This window comes from Bombina bombina, chromosome 6 (assembly GCF_027579735.1).
Source record: "Bombina bombina isolate aBomBom1 chromosome 6, aBomBom1.pri, whole genome shotgun sequence".
Lineage (NCBI taxonomy): Eukaryota > Metazoa > Chordata > Amphibia > Anura > Bombinatoridae > Bombina > Bombina bombina.
This window is the reverse complement of record NC_069504.1, coordinates 215,027,154-215,051,192: the sequence shown is the minus strand read 5'-3', so window position 1 is coordinate 215,051,192 and position 24,039 is coordinate 215,027,154. Positions and strand designations below refer to the sequence as shown.

Below are 24,039 nucleotides of genomic sequence, written 5' to 3'. Positions count from 1 at the left end.
ATTAAATACCTGACTGGTTTTCTGAGCCTCTGCTCACTTCATTAGAGGTTTATATATCGCTATCTACCTCTCGTTTCAATAAGGATGAGGGAGGATTTGTTGATCGCTGTATCATTTCTGGCAAGTGATTCCTAAACTGAGCTGTTGCAGACACAACTATCTAAGAGGTTTGCAAGGAACACTGATTCTTGTGTGTATGTAAACTTGATGCATTATTTTTATTCTCATATTACTTCTTTAGAAAATAGATATAAAGGATGAAACCATTGTTTTGGCGGACACAACATGCACGGAAGTGAAGGATCTACCGAAAAGGATTCCAAAAGATGTTGCTCGCTACCACTTCTTCCTTTATAAGCACTCACATGAAGGAGATTATTTGAACTCTATAGGTATATTGTTCATTGTTTTGTTGTGTAATTTACAAAACTTCTGCCGGTTTTTCATTATTTCTTTTTTGTCCCAAGAAACCATTATTTCAGCTTTAACCAAAGCCATTTAAAAATTGTAAAAAAAAATGTTTTGGCCTAATTTTATGCTTCTTTATTAATCAGAAAATTAATTTAGTCTAATATCTGTGTCTTAAAGGGACATAAAACCCAAACATTTTCTTTCATGATTTAGATAGAGAATACATTTTAAAACAACTTTCCAATTTACTTCTATTATTTAAAGGGACATTAAACACACATTTTTTCTTTCATGATTCAGATAGAACAAGCAATTTTAAACAACTTTCTAATTGACTTCTATTATCTAATTTTCTTCTTTCTCTTGATATCCTTTGATGAAAAGAAAAGCATATCTAGATAGGCTCAGTGACTGCTGATTGGTGGCTGCACATAGATGCCTCATGTGATTTGTTCACCTTTGTACATTTCTATTTCTTCAACAAAGAATATCTACAGAATGAAACAAATTAGATAATAGAAGTAAATTGGAATGTTGTTTAAAATTGCATTCTCTACCTGAATCATGAAAGAAAATATTTGGGTTTAATGTCCCTTTAATTTGCATCATTTTCTTGATAAAATAAAACGAAACTTTTTTGCGCTAGTGAAAACACAAAGAGAACACAGCTGAAGCATATACCCAGCAAATTGAAGTAATGAGCAAATAAGACTCAGGATCAGAAATAATGAAATACAATTCAAAGCTTATGCTACCTATAGTATTGGACAGTAGAGGATAAAACACTAAGTTGTACTTAGGATATGTATGTAAAGAAACTGTTGAAAATACACAAATAAAAAGTATATCAAATTTATACAACAAAATGTATGTTATATCATAAATGGTTATACAGCATTAAAATGGGTGTCCCAAACATATAACAGGAAACCGACAAGTCACAAGAGTAAACCTAACGTAAGATGAAACCCACAAGGTGCAAACAGGAGATACTTACAGGTGTGAGAAAATAAGAGACTATAAGATTGGACACATACAGGACTAGACAAAAAAAACCTTAAAAGAAAAAACACAATGAAATATCACTATAGTGAAACAAAATACAACCGCAGTTAATGCAATACAAATACAGAATCAAAAGATACATTTTAGAAACAGTATGATATGATAAAACATGTGCAATTGCATAAATAACTTCCTTCAAAAAGGCATTCTTATAAAGGAAGTTCTTTATGCAATTGCACATGTTTTATCGGATCATACTGTTTCTAAAATGTATCTTTCTCCTACATTGGTGTGTCCGGTTCATCCTTACTTGTGGGATATTCTCTTCCCCAACAGGAAATGGCAAAGAGAGCACACAGCAAGAGCTGTCCATATAGCCCCCCCTCTGGCTCCGCCCCCCAGTCATTCTCTTTGCCTGCTCTGAACAAGTAGCATCTCCACGGGGATGGTAAAGAGTATGTGGTGTTAGTTGTAGTTTTATTTCTTCTATCAAGAGTTTGTTATTTTAAAATAGTGCCGGTTTGTACTATTTACTCTTCAACAGAAAGTGATGAAGAGTTCTGTTAAAAGAGGAGTTTTCTAACAACACATAGTAATGCTAGAAGACTGTCAGTTTTCCCTTATGGGACCGGTAAGCCATTTTCTTAGACTCAGTAACAGATTAAAGGCTTATAAATTGGGCTCTATGCTGGTTGACACTATTGTGGGCTAAATCGATTTGCTTATATCATATTCTTATGACATTTGGAGTGTTTTATGAGCTTAGAAACACTTTTGGGAACGTTTTAATTATGCCTGGCATTGGTTTAGACGCCTAATCTAGTCAGAAAGGCCCCTTCACTCTGGTATGCAGATGGAGGAGGCCTCATTTTCGCGCCTCAGTTGCGCAGTTACTTCCAAAGGCAGTGCATGCAACTTCATGTGAGAGGGTCCTGTGGCTGAGAAACAGACTCCGGAAGGCTTATTTCTGTGGTGAATAACCCCTAAGGAAGGTAAAAGCCGCAGCAAAGTCTGTGGCAGGGACTGTAGTGTGTTTTAACCGGTAAATTGAACAATTAGCTCCGGTTTGCTCATTTAAGGGTCTAGAGACTTGAAATTTGGGGTGCAATACTTTCAAAGCATTAAGACACTGCAGTGTAAATTTTGTAAAGATCGGATATTTTCTTCATAGTTTTTCAAACATTCAGAAATAAAGTGTGTTCTTTTTATTATTTAAAGAGACAGTAACGGTTTTGTTTAAAAACGTTTTTATTGCATTAATAGCCTGCCAAATTCTGTCTAACATGTCTGTACCTTCAGATAACATATGTTCTGTGTGTATGGAGGCCAAGGTGTTTCCCCCTTTAAATGTATGTGAAAATTGTGCCATGGCGTCCAAACAAAGTAAGGACAGTACTGTCACATTTAATAAGGTTGCCCAAGATGATTCCTCAAATGAAGGTAGTGGGGATAGCTCATCATCCTCTCCCTCTGTGTCAATACCTGTTTTGCCCACGCAGGCGATACCTAGTTCATCTAGCGCGCCAATGCTTGTTACTATGCAACAATTAACTGCAGTAATGGATAATTCTATAGCAAATCTTTTATCCAAACTGCCAGCATTTCCCAGAAAGCGTGATTGCTCAGTTTTAAATACAGAGGATGAGCAAGTTGGCGCTGACGATAATTTATCTGTTATACCCTCACTTCAATCTGAATTAGCAGTGAGGGAAGGTCTGTCTGAGGGAGAAATTTCTGATTCAGGAAAAGTTTCTCAGCAGGCAGAACCTGATATCGTGGCATTTAAGTTTAAGTTAGAACATCTCCGCGCCCTGCTTAAGGAGGTGCTAACTACTCTTGATGATTGTGATTCTTTGGTAATTCCAGAGAAGTTGTGCAAAATGGACAAATTCTTAGAGATCCCTGTGCACGCTGATGCCTTTCCGATACCCAAGAGGGTGGCGGACATAGTGACTAAGGAGTGGGAGAAGCCAGGTATTCCTTTTGTTCCACCTCCTATTTTTAAGAAAATGTTCCCCATTGTCGACCCCAGAAGGGACGCATGGCAAACGGTTCCTAAGGTTGAGGGGGCAGTTTCAACGTTAGCCAAGCGCACAACTTTTCCTATTGAGGACAGTTGCGCTTTCAAAGATCCTATGGATAAAAAACTGGAAGGATTGCTTAAAAAGATATTTGTTCAGCAAGGTTTCCTTCTTCAACCAATTTCGTGCATTATTCCTGTCACCACGGCAGCGTCTTTTTGGTTAGAGGAACTAGAAAATTCGCTCCAAAAGGAGACTCCATATGATGAAGTCATGGACAGAATTCACGCACTAAAGTTGGCTAATTCCTTTATTTTGGATGCCGCTTTTTAATTGGCTAAGCTAGCGGCGAAAAATTCAGGTTTTGCTATAGTGGCGCGCAGAGCGCTTTGGCTAAAATCTTGGTCGGCGGATGTGTCGTCCAAAACAAAATTGCTTAATATTCCTTTCAAGGGTAAGACCCTCTTCGGGCCGGAATTGAAGGAGATTATTTCAGACATCACTGGGGGAAAGGGCCATGCCCTCCCTCAGGATAGGCCTTTCAAGGCTAAGAACAAATCTAATTTTCGTTCCTTTCGCAACTTCAGGAACGGACCAACTACTAACTCTGCAGCCTCTAGACAAGAGGGTAACGCTTCCCAGCCTAAACCAGCATGGAAACCATTGCTAGGCTGGAACAAGGGTAAACAGGCCAAGATGCCTGCTGCTGCTACCAAGACAGCATGAAGGGGTAGCCCCCGATCTGGGACCGGATCTAGTAGGGGGCAGACTTTCTCTCTTTGCTCAGGCTTGGGCAAGAGATGTTCCGGATCCCTGGGCACTAGAAATAGTCTCTCAGGGGTATCTTCTAGAGTTCAAGGAACTTCCTCCAAGGGGAAGGTTCCACATGTCTCGCTTATCTTCAGACCAGATAAAGAGACAGGCATTCTTACATTGCGTAGGAGACCTATTAAAGATGGGAGTGATACACCCAGTTCCAACAGCGGAACAAGGTCTGGGGTTTTACTCAAACCTGTTTGTAGTTCCCAAAAAAGAGGGAACTTTCAGGCCAATTCTGGATTTAAAAATCCTAAACAAATTCCTCAGAGTTCCATCATTCAAAATGGAAACCATTCGGACGATCTTACCAACTATCCAGGAGGGTCAATATATGACTACCGTGGACTTAAAGGATGCGTACTTGCATATTCCGATCCACAAAGATCATCATCAGTTCCTGAGGTTCGCCTTTCTGGACAAACATTACCAGTTCGTGGCTCTTCCATTCGGTTTAGCCACTGCTCCCAGAATTTTCACAAAGGTGCTAGGGTCCCTTCTAGCGGTTCTAAGACCGAGGGGCATTGCTGTAGCACCTTACCTAGAAGACATTTTAATTCAAGCGTCGTCCCTTTCCAAAACATGGGCTCATACAGACATTGTTTTAGCTTTTCCCAGGTCTCACGGGTGGAAGGTGAACGTAGAAAAGAGTTCCCTGTCCCCGTCCACAAGGGTTCCCTTTCTGGGAACAATAATAGATTCTGTAGAAATGAAGATTTTCCTGACAGAGGTCAGAAAATTAAAGCTTCTAAACGCTTGTCAAGTTCTTCAATCTATTCCTCAGCCTTCCATAGCTCAGTGCATGGAGGTAATAGGATTGATGGTTGCAGCAATGGACGTGGTTCCTTTTGCTCAAATTCATCTAAGACCATTACAACTGTGCATGCTCAAACAGTGGAATGGGGATTATGCAGACTTGTCTCCCCAGATTCAAGTAGACCAGGTAACCAGAGACTCACTCCGCTGGTGGTTGACTCAGGATCACCTGTCTCAGGGAATGAGTTTCCGCAGACCAGAGTGGGTCATCGTCATGACCGACGCCAGTCTCTTAGGCTGGGGCGCGGTCTGGGACTCTCTGAAAGCTCAGGGTCTATGGTCTCGGGAAGAGTCTCTCCTCCCGATAAACATTTTGGAACTGAGAGCGATATTCAATGCGCTCCTGGCCTGGCCTCACCTAGCGAAGGCCAGATTCATAAGATTTCAGTCGGACAACATTACGACTGTAGCGTACATCAATCATCAGGGGGGAACAAAGAGTTCCTTAGCGATGAGAGAGGTATCCAAGATCATCAAATGGGCGGAGGATCACTCCTGCCACCTATCTGCAATTCACATCCCAGGAGTAGACAACTGGGAGGCGGATTATTTGAGTCGTCAGACTTTCCATCCGGGGGAGTGGGAACTCCACCCGGAGGTCTTTGCCCAGTTAACTCAACTATAGGGCACTCCAGATGTGGATCTGATGGCGTCTCGTCAGAACTCCAAGGTTCCTCGATACGGGTCCAGATCCAGGGATCCCGAGGCAACACTGGTGGATGCATTAGTGGCGCCTTGGTCGTTCAACCTAGCTTATGTGTTTCCACCGTTTCCTCTCCTTCCCAGGCTGGTAGCCAGGATCAAACAGGAGAAGGCCTCTGTGATTCTAATAGCTCCTGCATGGCCACGCAGGACCTGGTATGCAGACCTGGTGAATATGTCATCGGCTCCACCATGGAAGCTACCTTTGAGGCAGGATCTTCTAGTACAAGGTCCATTCGAACATCCAAATCTAGCCTCTCTGCAACTGACTGCTTGGAAATTGAACGCTTGATTCTATCTAAGCGTGGGTTTTCAGATTCAGTTATAGATACTCTGGTTCAAGCCAGAAAACCTGTGACTAGGAAAATTTACCATAAGATATGGCAAAAATATATCCGTTGGTGTGAATCCAAGGGATTCCCTTGGAGTAAAATTAAAATTCCTAGGATACTTTCCTTTCTCCAAGAGGGTTTGGATAAAGGTTTGTCAGCTAGTTCTTTAAAAGGACAGATATCTGCTCTGTCTGTTTTGTTACACAAACGTCTGGCAGCCGTGCCAGACGTACAGGCGTTTGTACAGGCGTTAGTTAGAATCAAGCCTGTCTACAGACCTATGACTCCTCCTTGGAGTCTAAATTTAGTTCTTTCAGTTCTTCAGGGGGTTCCGTTTGAACCCTTACATTCCATAGATATCAAGTTACTATCTTGGAAAGTTCTGTTTTTGGTTGCTATTTCTTCTGCTAGAAGAGTTTCTGAATTGTCTGCTTTGCAGTGTACTTCTCCCTATCTGGTATTCCATACAGATAAGGTAGTTTTACGTACCAAGCCTGGTTTTCTTCCAAAGGTGGTTTCCAACAGGAATATTAACCAGGAGATAGTTGTTCCTTCTCTGTGTCCGAATCCAGTTTCGAAGAAGGAACGTTTGTTACACAACCTAGATGTGGTCCGTGCTTTAATATTCTATTTAGAAGCAACAAAGGATTTCAGACAGACATCATCCTTGTTTGTCATTTATTCTGGTAAGAGGAGAGGGCAGAAAGCTACTGCTACCTCTCTTTCTTTTTGGCTGAAAAGCATCATCCGATTGGCTTATGAGACTGCCGGACGGCAGCCTCCTGAACGAATTACAGCTCACTCTACTAGAGCTGTGGCTTCCACATGGGCCTTCAAGAATGAGGCTTCTGTTGATCAGATCTGTAAGGCAGCGACTTGGTCTTCTCTGCATACTTTTGCCAAATTTTACAAATTCGATACTTATGCTTCTTCGGAGGACGTTTTTGGAAGAAAGGTTTTGCAAGCTGTGGTGCCTTCCGTTTAGGTAACCTGACTTGTTCCCTCCCTTCATCCGTGTCCTAAAGCTTTGGTATTGGTTCCCACAAGTAAGGATGAAGCCGTGGACCGGACACACCAATGTAGGAGAAAACAGAATTTATGTTTACCTGATAAATTTCTTTCTCCTACGGTGTGTCCGGTCCACGGCCCGCCCTGGCTTTTAGTCAGGTTTAAAAATTTTTATTCCATACACTACAGTCACCACGGCACCCTATAGTTTCTCCTTTTTCTCCTAACCGTCGGTCGAATGACTGGGGGGCGGAGCCAGAGGGGGGCTATATGGACAGCTCTTGCTGTGTGCTCTCTTTGCCATTTCCTGTTGGGGAAGAGAATATCCCAGAAGTAAGGATGAAGCCGTGGACCGGACACACCGTAGGAGAAAGAAATTTATCAGGTAAACATAAATTCTGTTTTTGATTCTGTATTTGTATTGCATTAACTGCGGTTGTATTTTGTTTCACTATAGTGATATTTCATTGTGTTTTTTCTTTTAACGTTTTTTTGTCTAGTCCTGTATGTGTCCAATCTTATAGTCTCTTATTTTCTCACACCTGTAAGTATCTCCTGTTTGCACCTTGTGGGTTTCATCTTACGTTAGGTTTACTCTTGTGACTTGTCGGTTTTCTGTTATATGTTTGGGACACCCATTTTAATGATGTATAACCATATATGATATAACATACATTTTGTTGTATTAAATATATGATATACTTTTTATTTGTGTATTTTCAACAGTTTCTTTAAATAGCTACATACATATCCTAAGTACAACTTAGTGTTTTATCCTCTATTGTCCTATACTATAGGTAGCATAAGCTTTGAATTTTATTTAATTATTTCTGATCCTGAGTCTTACTTGCTCATTACTTAAATTTGCTGGGTATATGCTTCAGCTGTGTTCTCTTTGTGTTTACACTAGCGCAAATATTTTCTTTTTATGGTCTTTTTAGTAAATCTTTTAGGGATTTTACTTACCTATTTGTTTGCATATATTCTGACATTTTTTAAGTTCCAGCGCTGTATCCACCCCCTTTCTTTTTATCATTCTCTTGATATCGTTTACTGAAAGGTTTATCTAAGGAAGCTCAGGAACAGCACAGAACCTAGGTTCTAGCTGCTGATTGGTGGATGCATATATACACCGATTGTCATTGGCTCACCCATGTGTTTAGTTAGAAACCAGTAGTGCAATGCTGCTCCTTCAACAAATGATACAAAGAGAATGAAACAAATTATATAATAGAAGTTAATTGAAAAGTTGTTTGAAAATTGTATGATCTATCTGAATCGTGAAAGAAATGTCCCTTTAAGACCTGAAATTTTTAACATTTAATTTGAAGCTTCAGAAATGTTTGTTACTTTAATTTCATTCCTTGTATGCTCTTTTTAAATCAAATCACTATTTTACCTATTAAAGGATGTAAAATAATTTAGAGTATTTTTGATGACTGTATACTATATACATATTACTTTCAATTTGTCTCAGAAAAAATACTTTTGTTTAAAATTGGTAATTGTAAAGAGACCGTAAAAATTAAACTTCATATAGAGCGTGCATTTTTAAACCACTTTCCAAATTTGCATCTCTTATTTGCTTTGTTCTCTTAGTATACTTCCTTGAAAACCTCACCTAGGTAAGCTCAGGGGCAGAAGTGCACTACTGGGATCTAGCTGCTGATTGGTGGGTGCACACACATATATGCCTCTTGTCATTGGCTCACTTGCGTTCATCTGCCCAGTAGTGCATTGTTGCTCTTAGACTTAATGGAACAGTCTACACCAGAATTTCTATTGTTTTAAAATATAGATAATCCCTTTATTACCCATTCCCTAGTTTTACATAACCAACACAGTTATATTAATATTCTTTTAACCTCTGTGATTATCTTGTATCTAAGCCTCTGCAAACTGCCCCTTTATTTCTGTTCTTTTGACAGACTTGCAGTTTAGCCAATCAGTGCCTGCTCCCAGATAACTTCACGTTCATGAGCACAGTGTTATCTATATGAAACACATGAGCTAACACAGTCTAGTGGTGAAAAACTGTTAAAATGCATTCTGAAAAGAGGTAGCCTTCAAGGTCTAAGAAATTAGCATATGAACCTCCTAGGTTAAGCTTTCAACTAAGAATACCAAGAGAACAAAGCAAAATTGGTGATAAAAGTAAATTGGAAAATTGTTTAAAATTACATGCCCTATCTGAATCATGAAAGTTTATTTTGGACTAGACTGTCCCTTTAATCAGATAGGTCTTATCTGTCTTCAACATCTGTTTGTGAAAATATTATTATTTTCATTTCTGTAAAATTCTATTACAATTTATTTTAATTTCTTTATCAAAAAGACATATTGAGTGTTCTACAAATGTGCAGAATTATTACATCTGTAAGGCAACAGAAACATACATTTTTACTGCATATAAGAACCAGAATTACAGAATTGAATGACAGAATTCTATGTGAAGTCTGTTTCATGAGTCAACCACCTTTAATAGAGATGTCTACACAAATTACTCCTCTACCTATGATTGTCCAACTCATTGCTCCTTGCTCTAGAACTGGTGTTTTCTTTTTAAAGACACGATGAGTCCACGGATCATCATCCTTACTTGTGGGATTACACCTCCTGGTCAGCAGGAGGAGGCAAAGAGCACCACAGCAGAGCTGTTAAATAGCTCCTCCCTTCCCTCCCACTCCAGTCATTCTCTTTGCCTACGTTAGGGATAGGAAGAGGTAAAGTGAGGTGTTAGATTAGATTCTTCAATCAAGAGTTTATTATTTTTAAAGTAGTGCAAGATTGTGCTGCTTGTTCTAGGGTGTAGCCGTAGTCCATATCAGTCTCTTCAGTAGAGCTCTTGGTGGCTTTAGAGCAATGGGAACTGGCGGGACATAATTCTCACTGCACCTCCCATACAGTTATGCTGCCCTTCTCATGATGGCCTAAGCAATTTCTATCTCAGGCCCTATCATTTTCCACAGGGCTATAGGAGGGAGAGGACCTCTTAAATCTGTTGGAGCTGCCCTGCTGTCGGACAGCATTAAGGTAAGTGCAGTCTTTGTTATTCTGGGGCACAATTCAAAGGACTCAGAGAGGACTCTGCACTTATACATTTATTTTTCTTGGGGCTAATGGAGCCTTGGACTTGGGAACATACGACTCTCCATGTATGGAGGGGTTTTGTATAGTGACGGCATATGTACAGGCACTGGTACTGGGAGTAAAAAGCTGGGCTCTATTGGTTATTTTTTATTGGATTTAACCGGTAAGGGCAGTGTAAATGTTGACGCCCATGATGGGCGGGGCTATTTTCTCTTGCTTTAGACTTAACTAGAGACGCTGCGCAGTTTCTTTTGGCATCCTTTCCAGAGTTCCGGTTTTGACTAGAGAAATTTCTGCTGTTAGGCTTGCAGGACATCGGGCATTACGCTAGAACCGCATGGTTAAGAAAGCAAGCGGTTGTTAGCGCTCTGTAGCCTGACCTGAAGCATTGCTGGGAGGAGCGGTCTGGAGACCGGTCGGCAGGTAGGCGCCTCAGCAGAGCTGTTGAGGCGGAGAGGTGTCTGATTGTGGGGCAAAACACTTTTTAATCGGTTTAAATGTGAGATGTTTTTTTTGCTTAACACAGTAAAATAGTTGCATTTACTATTTAAAGGCACAGTATCCTGTTATTCATTCAGGATTTATAAGTATTAATTTTAAAAATTGGGCTTTCTTTTTGCAACATGCTTTTTCTCATTCAGTAAAAGTGTTTTGATTTAAAAATTTAAATGGCCAGTGTCTATTTAAAGGGCCAGTATCGATTTTTGGACAAAAAATTCTTATTTTATTTCATTATTGTCTGTTCTATAACATGGATTTAGAAGCTGTGCAAAATGTTACTTGTGCCATGTGTTTGGATGCCAATGTGGAACCTCCAGTTCCTTTTTGTCCCTCCCTCATGTATTGAGAGGGCTTTAAGCTATAGAGAAAAAATTTTCATGATCAAAATTTGTCAAAGGCGGATGCTTCTCAGGAGTCTAATGATGAGATGCAGAGTATGCCGCAGCTTTCTCCCCAAGCTTCCCAACCTTTAACGCCCGCTCAAGCAGTGCCCTGTACTTCTTCTCTAGCTTCTGCTGGAGTTACGTTAAAAGACATAGCAAGGCAAACGTAAAAAGGACGACAACTATGTGGTTAATGAGGTTTCTGATGCTATGGTGGCAGTCTCAGATGTACCCTCCCAGGGATCTGAGATGGAAGGTATAGAGGTTCTGTCGGAAGGTGAAATTTCAGACTCAGGGAGTTCCTTACCTTTGACTGATTCAGAGGTTGTCTCTTTCAGGTTTAAACTAGAACACCTCCACCTGTTACTCAGGGAGGTTTTAGTGACTTTAGACGACTGTGACTCCACGGTAGTGGTCGTTCCTGAGAAATCGAGTAAGTTGGACAGATACTTCGAAGTTCCTTCTTATTCAGATGTTTTTCCAGTTCCTAAGCAAACTTCTGAGATTATTTCTAAGGAATGGGAGAGACCAGGTATTCCCTTCTCTCCTTCTCCTATTTTCAAGGAGATTTTCCCTATAGCTGACGCTGTCAGGGAAACTTGGCAAATGGTTCCTAAGGTGGAGGGGGCTATTTCCACCTTGGCCAAACGAACTACTATTCCAATTGAGGATAGTTGTGCTTTCAAAGACCCCATGGACAAGAAGTTGGAGGGTCTACCTAAAAAGATCTATGTTCACCAGGGTCTGCTATTGCAGCCGGCTGCGTGCATTGCTACGGTCACCAGTGCGGCAGCTTATTGGTTTGATGCTCTTGCCGAGTCTCTTAAGACTGAGACTTCTTTAGAGGAGATCCAGGATCGGATTAAAGCTCTGAAATTACCCAATTCTTTTTTTTACAGATGCTTCTCTGCAAATTACTAAATTGGCTGCCAAGAGTTCAGGTTTTTCTATCCTAGCCCGCAGAGCCTTATGGTTGAAACCTTGGTCTGCGGATGTATCATCTAAGTCTAAGCTTCTGGCAATTCCTTACAAGGGAAAGACCTTGTTTGGGCCTGGCTTGAAGGAAATTATCTCTGACATCACGGGAGGCAAGGGTCATCTCCTTCCTCAGGATAAAAGAACCAAACAGAAAGGACGACAAAGTAATTTTCGTTCCTTTCGAAATTTCAACGGCGATTCCTTCTCTTCTTCCTCTAAACAGGAAGGAAACTATTCGCAATCTAAGTCTACTTGGAGACCCAACCAGTCTTGGAACAAGGATAAACAATCCAAGAAGCTTGCTGCTGATTCCAAGTGAGCATGAAGGGTTTGCCCCCGATCCGGGACCGGATCTGGTAGGGGGCAGACTTTCTTTCTTCGTTCAGGCTTGGGTGCGGGATGTTCAGGATCCCTGGGCTATAGAAATAGTGTCTCAGGGATACAAACTGGAGTTAAGAAATTTTCCTCCCCGAGGGAGATTTCTTCTTTCAAGATTATCTGCAGACCAGATAAAAAGAGAGGCGTTCTTACATTGTGTAAGAGACCTTTCCTCCATGGGAGTAATTTGTCCCGTTCCTATACAGGAATATATTATATTATATATTATACGGGCAGGGTTTTTATTCAAATCTGTTTTTAGTTCCCAAAAAGGAGGGAACTTTCAGACCTATCTTAGACCTCAAGGGTCTAAATAAGTTTCTCAGAGTTCCATCATTCAAGATGGAGACTATTCGTTCCATTGATCCAGGAGGGTCAATTTATGACAACAGTGGATTTAAAGGATGCATATCTTTATGTTCCTATCTACAGAGATCATCACACGTTCCTAAGGTTTGCCTTTCTGGATGAACACTTTGTTCGTGGCTCTTCCTTTTCGGTCTGGCCACGGCACCCAGAATTTTCACAAAGGTTCTGGGGTCGCTGTTGGCGGTTCTAAAACCGCGGGGCATTGCGTTGGCGCCTTATCTGGATGATATTCTAATCCAGACGTCATCTTGTCAGCAGGCAAAGGTCCCATACCGACATTGTGCTATCCTTCCTGAGAACTCACGGGTGGAAGGTAAATCTGGAAAAGAGTTCCTTAATTCCGAAGACAAGGGTGACCTTCATGGGAACTCTAATCGATTCTATATCCATGAGAATTTTTCTGACAGAGGTCAGGAAATCAAAGATTCTGGATACCTGTCGAGCCCTTCAGTCCACTCCTCGGCTGTCAGTGGCTCAGTGAAGGGAGGTAATCGGATTGATGGTGGCGGCAATGGACATCATACCGTTTGCTCGGTTTCACCTCAGACCTCTGCAGTTAAACATGCTCAGGCAGTGGAATGGAGATTATACAGATTTGTCTCCTCGAATAACCCTGGAACAGGAGACGAGGGGCTCCAATGGTGGTTGTCTCTGGATCATCTATCCCAGGGGACATACTTTTGCAGACCTTCATGGGTGATTGTGACAACGGACGCCAGACTTTTAGGATGGGGAGCAGTCTGGGGCTCTCTAAAGGCTCAGGGAGTATGGACTCGAGTATGGAGTCTCTTCTTCCTATAAACATCCTGGAGCTAAGAGCGATCTTCAATGCAGTTCATCAGATTCCAGTCGGACAACATAACGACAGTGTCTTACATCAATCATCAAGGAGGAACGAGGAGTTCCTTAGCGATGACCGAGGTAGCCAAGATAATCCGGTGGGCGGAGGCCCATTCTTGCCATCTGTCAGCGATCCACATCTCAGGTGTGGACAACTGGGAGGCGGACTTTCTGAGTAGGCAGACTTTTCATCCGGGAGAGTGGAAACTCCATCCGGAAATATTATCCAACCTAATTCTCAAATGGGGTCGGCCGGAGTTAGATCTCATGGCATCTCGTCAGAATGCCAAGCTCCTAAGATACGGGTCCAGGTCCAGGGATCCCCAGGCGGAACTGATAGATGCTTTCGCAGTTCCTTGGTCCTTCAGCCTAGCATATCTATTTCCCCCGTTTGCTCTTCTTCCTCGGGTCATTGCTCGAATCAAACAGGAGAAGGCATCAGTGATCCTCATCGCTCCTGCGTTGCCTCGCAGGATTTGGTATGCCGATCTGGTGGACATGTCATCCCTGCCACCTTGGAAACTTCCATTGAGGAAGGACCTTCTCATTCAAGGACCCTTCCTTCACCCAAATCTAGATTCTCTGAAGCTGACTGGAGATTGAACGCTTAATCCTATCCAAGCGGGGTTTCTCTGATTTGGTCATAGAGACCTTAATTCAGTTGCGTAAACCTGTAACTAGAAAGATTTACCCTAAGATATGGCGTAAATATCTTAATTGGTGTGAATCCAAGGGCTACTCATGGAGTAGGGTTAGGATTCCCAGAATTTTGTCTTTTCTCCAAGAATGTTTGGAGAAGGGTTTATCGGCAAGTTCCCTAAAGGGTCAGATCTCTGCCTTATCTATTTTGTTACACAAACGTCTGGCAGATGTCCCAGATGTTCAATCTTTTTGTCAGGCCTTGGTTAGGATCAGGCCTGTGTTCAAGCCAATTACTCCTCCATGGAGTCTGAATTTAGTTCTTAAAGTTCTTCAAGGGGCTCCGTTTGAGCCTATGCATTCCTTAGATATTAAGTTGTTATTTTGGAAAGTTTTATTTCTTGTTGCCATTTCTTCAGCTCGAAGAGTGTCTGAGCTTTCGGCGCTGCAATACAATTTGCCTTACCTTATTTTCCATTTGGATAAGGTAGTCTTACGTACTAGACTAGGGTTACTTCCTAATGTTGTTTCAGACAGGAACATTAATCAGGAGATTGTGGTTCCTTTGTTGTGTCCTAATCCTCCTCCTCAGAAGCAACGTCTTCTGCACAATTTGGACGTAGTTCGTTCTTTTAAAGTTTTACTTACCAGCTACTAAAGACTTTCGTCAGTCTTCTTCTCTGTTTATAATTTTCTCGGGAAAACGTAAGGGTCAGAAAGCTACGGCTACCTCTCTTTCTTTTTGGTTGAAAGGTATCATCCGCTTTGCATATGAAACTGCTGGACAGCAGCCTCCTGAAAGAGTTACGGCTTATTCCAGTAGGGCTGTTGCTTCTTCATGGGCATTCAAAAATGAAGCTTCTGTAGAACAGATTTGCAAGGCTGCAACTTGGTCTTCTCTTCATACTTTTTCTAAATTTTACAAATGTGATACTTTTGCCTCGGCAGAGGCTGCTTTTAGGAGAAAGGTTCTTCAAGCAGTGGTGCCTTCCGTTTAGGTTCCCTGTCTTGTCCCTCCCTTATCATCCGTGTACTCTAAGCTTTGGTATTGTATCCCACAAGTAAGGATGATGATCCGTGGACTCATCGTGTCTTTAAAAAGAAAAGAAAATTTATGTTTACCTGATAAATTTGTTTCTTTTTAGACACAATAAGTCCACGGCCCGCCCTGTTCTTGCAAGACAGGTGGTTATTTTTTTGTAAACTTCAGGCACCTCTGCACCTTGTCTTTTCCTTTCTCTTCCTAACTTCGGCCGAATGACTGGATTGGGAGGGAAGGGAGGAGCTATTTAACAGCTCTGCTGTGGTGCTCTTTGCCTCCTCCTGCTGACCAGGAGGTGTAATCCCACAAGTAAGGATGGTGATCCGTGGACTCATTGTGTCTAAAAAGAATCAAATTTATCAGGTAAGCATAAATTTTCTTTTTTTATTAGACATCCAAATTTTCAACTTGTACTAGTTTTATAGATGTAATTTGTCTGATTCCATAATAGTTTAAATGAGTATAATATACCTTACTTTTCAATACTAAATGCATTTTTTTCACCCCCAGTGTTTATTTATTCAATGCCTGGATACACATGCAGTATAAGGGAACGGATGCTTTATTCCAGCTGCAAGAACCCTCTACTAAATATTATTGAGAATCAACTCAATATGGAAGTAGTAAAAAAGGTTAGTCCTATTCTGCTTTTACTCGACCTTCTGCTACTGTACGTATATCTCATACACACATTTTGTCTTCTGTAGTACACAGAACAGGGGGTAACTCATTTTTAATACCAAGCCTTTTTTAGTTTATTTAAATGTTGTTGTTAGTATGTTTTTGTTTTAATTTCTTTCAAGTTCGATAACTTTTTGAGCATGTTATATAAACACAGTAAATCTAAACAGAGAAAGGAATCTATATATAACTATAAAAGTACTATCACTATCATTTGATCATAACTGCATCAGAGAGGTGTTCAATGTGGATTTCTGTAACGTACAATGTAGTTAGTTTTCTAAATGCTTGGACTGATTTATATACGTCTGAAAGTAGAAGTATATAAGGTTAATCTGTGAGAGAAGAAGGGATAGTGGATGTACTTGTCCTATACATGTGTTAATGTATTTCCCATGCCTACCAAATGTAACGACATTGCTTAATGACATTAAACACTAAAATAGATGTAATAAAGATCTTATTGTTAATGAATATGAAAACCCAAAGAATGTTGTTGTATATTATATTGTGATTTGTATTTAAGATACCAATGGAGGATTAATAGGGCACTTTATAAAAAAATGCTTATAAGTCTATAAAAACATGTGTTTGATACCAATATTCCTTGAGTAAGACCATCTCTAAAACCTACTTTATCCATCCTTGCTTGTGACCAGTTGGCTTATTTTTGTTTCCTTTCACTTCTACCCATTCCAGCTATGTCACATGTGAGTTATCTAAGGTGTAATAGTAAACAATATGTTCTCAGCTCTCTCATGTTTTAAAGGAACATTGGGATATGTCCTAAACATATTATATTTGTTGATATATATATTTTTTTTTTCAACAGATCGAAATCGATAATGGAGACGAGCTGACTTCAGAATTTCTGTATGATGAAGTACACCCAAAGCAGCATGCACATAAACAGCAGTTTGCTAAACCAAAGGGTCCAAATGGGAAAAGAGGCATCCGGCGACTAATCAGAGGACCAGCAGAAGCTGAAACGGCTAATGATTAGAGCCCCACACCACACATCATGCTGAGAATACAAACTGTAATCATTCCATGCCTGTGTTCTTGAATGGAGAAAAAAAATATCAAAAGATTCTATCAATTTAACATTCCTGTTAGATACTAGTTTTGCCACTTATGCACCCACTAGTAGTCGGATGGGTGTAGCTAAGTATCAAATATTGCAACTATTATTCTGCAACAAATTGTACATAGAAGCAGTAGATTGTGATGACATAGCTTTTTAATTACCACATAGATAATTAAAATCCATACCTCTATAAACTGGGTGCAATACATCTAGGGTTAGGCCAAGCAATATTAAATATAACAGAGATACGCAAATAAAATAAGTAAGAGAAAACATTTGGAAATACTTTAGGGGTTATGAGAAACATTTGTTTTTACGAACACCTGTGTCTTAGCATATTCTATAAGTTATTTTGGCCACTTTCTGCAAATGCGTTTTACGTGTTTTTTGTTGTTGTTTTTTTTGTAACTCCCCAGTAGTCCAGAAAGGCTATGAAATAATATTTGTCAGAAGGAAGAAAAACTTAGAAATACAGTAATTGTACTTTTATACAAAATGCTGAGTTAAGGAAGGGGTATTTTCATATAATGGTTATGTCACATTAGGCATTGCAAATGAGTATTGCTCTAGAGCAGTGATTTTTAACCTTTTTTTTGCCGTGGCACACTTTTTTACATTAAAAAATCCTGTGGCACACCACCATCCCAAAATTAAAAAAAATCACACATTGTAGCCTAATACAGCATATATATATATACACATACACACAAATACACACATACTGTATGTATTGTGCTGTTATGCCATGCCTCCTACAAACTACCCCTGCACTGGGAGTAAAAAACAAGCAAAGTTTAAAAAATATGTCTGCCGTGGCACACCTGAGGATCTCTCACGGCACACTAGTGTGCCATGGCACACTGGTTGAAAAACACTGCTCTAGAGCAGAGGTGCGGAAATCTAGATGCATCCTTAGATTTAGTATTAGCACTTCTGGAAAAGACACCACACAAGTTGTTTTCAAGATTCATTGTCTGGATGAAATAAGTGGACAATGTAATTTTTTTTTTTGGATTTTATGTGTAGTTTTGTAGTCCTGTCTAATTCTTTTAAACTTTGTAGCAGAAATAATTTTACAACAAACTACCACAAAGTGTCTGTATAAGTGGCATTGAAGTAATTTTATAAGAAGTATTTCTAAGCACGTGAACCTACACAAATATTGAGAGGATCATTGATTTGATTGACTTTTAATTACTTTTAAAAAATGCTGGGAATTTCCAATATACAGTTGTCTGGTCTGTGATTCATGGTTTTGAAAGATTTTTGGAAAGGGATTTGTGTGTTCTATAACCGTAACGTTTGATGCCTTGGTTACACACCATATTAGGTTGTATAAGATTTGCTGTGTCTATGCATAATTGTGTAAATTGAACTGTGTAGTTCAGTTAATGGACATAAAATAACAGGCAGCGATTTTCATTACTTTCTGGCAGATAAGCAATATCTGAAATGAAATAATTTACAGCATTTACTTGTGGATAAACAATGTCACTACATAGGAATCATAAAATTAGCATTTTACACTACTTAATATATTTGTGCATAATCTGCTAACTAGAATTAACCCTTGGATGCCAGGGAAGGAATATCTCATGTGTTGCCCATGTTGGCAACCAATTGATAAAAAATATAAAATGTAATATAATGTTAGGCTGCCTGGTGCAGCTGGGTGAAATGTCAGCATTCAATGCGAGTCAGTATCTGCCTCTCTGCTGCTAAGCAAAAGGCATAAAAAATGAAAGAATAATTTTGTTGCTTAGAACATTATTATCAACTATATCTAATCTGATTTAATCATTTTGAAATGGAGAGTCTCTAAATACAATTACTCTTTTGAGGCCAGTTGTAAGTCCAATATTATATATGACATGTAAGGCTCTTGTTACAGAAATTACTTGAACTGTGTGAAAACTTTAGGGGACACAAGTTATGTGTGAACTTGAATAGGTATTGTCATTTGATTGTCATGCATGAAATAGCTGCATTAACCATTGTGTACTATTTTTTTTTTACTGTAGCTATCAACAATTAAAATGGCAAAATATTTGCATTCAAAAAAAAGTTTTATAAGCATGTAAAATAGTTTGCTAGCAAAATTTACAGTTTTGCTCTCAGGGCAGTTATGGGGTTGTGACCCTTCAGTATGTTTTGAGCAAACAGCCAGAACAACAAGTTTTTTTTCTACTTGGTTGTAATCACGTATTGAATGATTAAGTTGTTAAAGGGATAGTCTAGTCAAAATTAAACTTTCATGATTCAGATAGAGCATGCAATTTTCTAATTTATGTTGAAATATTTTTATTAGAGTTTTCAATGAGATAGCATTACAAACAAATTGAAGAAAGTCAACATACATAATAAAATGTTATCACTTCTGTGAAATGGCAAGAGTAAATACTACCATACTAAAAATATTTTTTTGTTGCTAGATCTTAAATATATATCTTTAAATCGGGGAATCTTTCCCCAAGAGACAGAAGAAGGTGAAAAACTCTTGCAAAAAAGGATTCTTTAAATTCAAAGAGTCTAAAGGACAAGAAATAGAAGATAAAGTAGTAGGTAAAAGGTAGAAATGTAAAGTGGCAGAGGTGAATCAAGCATAAAGAAAAAAGAGAGAGGGGTGGTCACTTGTGTTCTCCGTCCAAGTGAGAGAGGTTTCTGGTGTTGTCGTCTTATGCTTTGTCTATTTAGCATCCTTTGTTTATCTTACCAGATTATCCATTCCTCCATATTTCTATATATTCAGATCTTTGATCTAATATTGTGGAAGCAATAAAAGCAATCTGGTGGTAATATTTAATTTTGTTTATAATTATATCAAAATGTGGTAGTGATGTTCCAGAATTTTTCTATAGTTGTTTTGACTGCTGTACAAACTATACCCACTAATGTAATCAATTTTCTGGAGAGGCCTTCTATTGGAAAGTGCAATAGGGCTTGCTCCATACTCAAATCTGCGTGACTGTCAAAGACTTATTAGTCTGGGTCCACAGTTTTTTAACCTCTGAGCAAGTCCACCACATATGGACATAAGTCCCTGTTTCTTTACAACCTCAGTAACACGTTTGTTGTGTCGTATTAGCAATTTTCTAATTTACCAAGAAAACAAAGATAAAATGATAATAGGACTTAATTAGAAAGTTGTTTAAAATTGCATGCTCTATCTGAATCATGAAAGTTTAATTTTGACTAGACTATCCTTTTAAGTGAATGTGTATTCCTGAAAGGTTGAGCTTTAATGGGAATTATGGATATTACACTAGAAGTGACAGTGGTGGAGACATGGACATAAAAGCAAAGTTTTAATAAACACATTTTATTTGATGTTGTTTTTTTATTTCCTTTTACCATCATAAAGAGAAACCTCCCCAGACAGCAAAATGATCACACTACCTCTCTCTTTACACTATACAAACTCTTATCTACATATGCAGCTCAGGTAGATCACCTAGATAAAGAGAACTTACATTTTCCAGCCAGTTACTCTGTCAACTCCAGGCTGTGTTGGAAGGGGTTGTGGAAAGGGAAGATTTAGAGACAAATGGCAATAAAACATGGTGGTATATAAATTAAATTGTATTGTTACTAGGTGAGAAAACACTAGCAATAGAATCATTGTTGACAGATAATGTTTAGCTGTGCAGCTTTGGTAAGTAGTAATGTGAAGTTTTAAAATGTAATTCAAATGTAAAACAATTAGAGGAGTCAGTTTTGTGACTTGCAGTCCAATCAGATACATTTTCTAATGACATGAAAGTGAGTTGTTGTTTGTGATTTTGGAATGCTGTGGCATTATACTTTTTTTAGCTAAGCACATTTCTGAACCTGTTAAAGCTATGCATCTTTTAACCCTTGCAGCTGACTTTGAAGATTGCCATTACTAGTTTTCCAATTGATATGTTGGCTCTCGAGTATAAGTTAATTCAATAAATATAAAAAGCCATATAATGCGTTTTAGTTCATGATGTATTTGTCTAGTGTTTTAGAAAAACAAGATACATATTTAGTGCATTGAAGTAACCAAGAATTAAGCTTCCCAATCTAAACTTGGAAGTGTTAACTATTATTTAGCACAATGATTATATCATATTTGATAACAAAAAAGCTTGAGAGCCGTCTTATTGGTTTTTCTCAAGCTTCAGAATATCCCACATTACTGATGTGCTTGCTTTAATGTCTTTAGATCAGTAGCTTGGAGAACATAGCTGAGACCTTTCTGTTCTCGTTTGTTGGTAGGACAATAGATTTTTGGTGGAAGAGAGATTTTGCTCTAGAATAAGAACTATTTTGTTCTGTGTCCTGGGTCATTTCATATGTAAAGTGCAATCATGCCATTCAACAAACAGGTTAATTACAAAATAATTAAAGGGATATGAAACCCCAACATTTTCTGTCTTAAATCGGAGCATACCATTTTCCAATTTACTTATTATCAAATTTGCTTAGTTCACATGATATTCTGTGTTAAAGAAATACCTAGATGGGCATCTGGAGCATCACATGGCAGGAAATAGTGCTACCATCTAGTGCTTTTGCAAATGAATAAGATTCTTGCAAAACTGCCATGTAGTGCTGCAGAAATGTCCTTGCTGCTCAACAAAAGATACAATTAAAATGAAGAAAAATTGATAATAGAAGTAAACTAGAAAGTTGTTTAAAATCCCAAGCTCTATCTGAATCATGAAAGAAAAACTTTGGGTTTCATATCAGCTTTAACATTGATGATTTTTCATTTTTTTTATTAAACATATGTATCATGTTGGTGTGAGAATTTCGGATATCTTGTCCCCTTAATGCTGGTGTCTGATTAAAAAAATTGAAATATTGGGAGATATTAAATGAAAATGTAGCATCTTCAAAACCGTTGTTTTATCATCATATTTGTCTGTCTGATGTTTACACTTTGTTAGTGAGTAAAAACGGATCTATGAAAACACTTTCTATGTTATATAATGGGGATGAAATCTGTAGTGTACACTGAGCTGAAATTCGCACACAGTCTCCCAACCATTCTGCACAATGCTAAGATATGGTGGAAAAGAGATATTTATGTTTGCAAGTCTATTCACATAAACCTTAAGCCTTAAAGCCAGTATGAATATGACATTTGCATGAATAAGTTCACAGCACATAATGATGTCTTGGAACCAGTCATAGGTTTCTATACTCTAAATAGATCTTTCAAGAAAATATTTTGTAAAACCAGATCTATTGGTAGATTCTGCAAATTCTTACAAAACGCTTTATATTTTTATGAGACATTTTCATAAAACGTGAATGTTAAAATGAATTTATATGACAAATTTATGCAAGACACTACTTCTATACAATAATCTTTTCAGAATGTGATTTGATTTTGTGAAATGCTCTGTATGTAGACTGTCTTTCAATACCTGATACAAATAAAGCCACTTGAATGAATTTGTTTTGTTTTTATTCTTCCTATCCTTTGTCTGATTTGATTATAGTGATTTGGTAATTTGCCATATGTAAATGTCAATATAAATTAACAGCGTAACTATCCAAAGTCTACGGCAAACACCCCCAAACAATATTTTTTTTTTTGCTTAACAAAAAAGTGTTTTCAGCACTCACAGAAGAATTTTATCGGCCCACCTATAAATTGAATGCTTGACAGTTTTCTCCTACATTGGTGTGTCCGGTCCACGGCTTCATCCTTACTTGTGGGAATATTCTCTTCCCCAACAGGAAATGGCAAAGAGAGCACAGCAAAAGCTGTCCATATAGCTCCCCCTCTGGCTCCGCCCCCTAGTCATTCTCTTTGCCGCTCTGAACAAGTAGCATCTCTACGGGGATGGTAAAGAGTATGTGGTGTTAGTTGTAGTTTTATTTCTTCTATCAAGAGTTTGTTATTTTAAAATAGTGCCGGTTTGTACTATTTACTCTACAACAGAAAGTGAAGAAGATTTCTCTTAAAAGAGGAGTATGATTTTAGCACCAGTAACTAAAATCCATTGCTGTTCCCACGCAGGACTGTTGAAACCAGAGAACTTCAGTTGGGGGGAACAGTTTGCAGACTTTTCTGGTCCAGGTATGACTAGTCTCTTTTCTAACAAGACATAGTAATGCTAGAAGACTGTCATTTTTGGGATCGGTAAGCCATTTTCTTAGACTCATAACAGAATGAAGGCTTATAAATGGGCTCTATACTGGTTGACACTATTGTGGGCTAAATCGATTGATTTATATATTATTTATATGACTTTTGGAGTGTTTTGTGACTTTCAAACACTTTTGGGAACGTTGTTATTATGCCTGGCAGTTGTTTAGACACCTAATTGTGTCAGGAAGGCCCCTTCACTCTGGTATGCAGAGGGAGGAGGCCTCATTTTTGCGCCTCAGTTGCGCAGTTACTTCTAGAAGCAGTGCATGCAGCTTCATGTGAGAGGGTCCTGTGGCCATAAAAACGAATTCAGAAGGCTTATTTCTGTGGTGAATAACCCCCAAAGGAAGGTAAAAGCCGCAGCAAAGGCTGTGGCAGGGACTGTAGTGGGTTTAAACTGGTAAATTGAATAATCATTTAAGGGGTTAAAGACTTGAAATTTGGTGTGCAATACTTTCAAAGCATTAGGACACTAGGGTGCAAATTTTATAAAGATCGGATAATTCCTTCATAGTTTTTCAGACATTCAGAAATAAAGTGTGCTCTTTTTATTATTTAAAGAGACAGTAACGGTTTTGTTTAAAAACAGTTTTATTGCATTAATAGCCTGCCAAAGTCTGTCTAACATGTCTATACCTTCAGATAGCATATGTTCTGTGTGTATGGAGGCCAAGGTGGTTCCCCCTTTAAATGTATGTTCAAATTGTGCCATGGCATCCAAACAAAGTAAGGACAGTACTGTCACATTTAATAAGGTTGCCCAAGATGATTCTTCAAATGAAGGTAGTGGGGATAGTTCATCATCCTCTCCTT

General features: G+C 38.9%; 1 protein-coding gene across 1 annotated transcript in view; it reads left to right on the top strand.

Moving 5' to 3' along the window:
• Window positions 1-22,523, top strand: part of TWF1 (twinfilin actin binding protein 1) — a 95,901-nt gene extending 73,378 nt beyond the window's left edge. The window contains exons 7-9 of the mRNA XM_053716736.1: window positions 242-392; window positions 15,842-15,963; window positions 16,845-22,523. Of these exons, the coding sequence (XP_053572711.1) occupies window positions 242-392; window positions 15,842-15,963; window positions 16,845-17,015 (444 nt within the window). The 3' untranslated portion in view covers window positions 17,016-22,523. The remainder of the gene's footprint in view (window positions 1-241; window positions 393-15,841; window positions 15,964-16,844) is intronic.
• The last annotated feature ends 1,516 nt before the right edge of the window (window positions 22,524-24,039 follow it).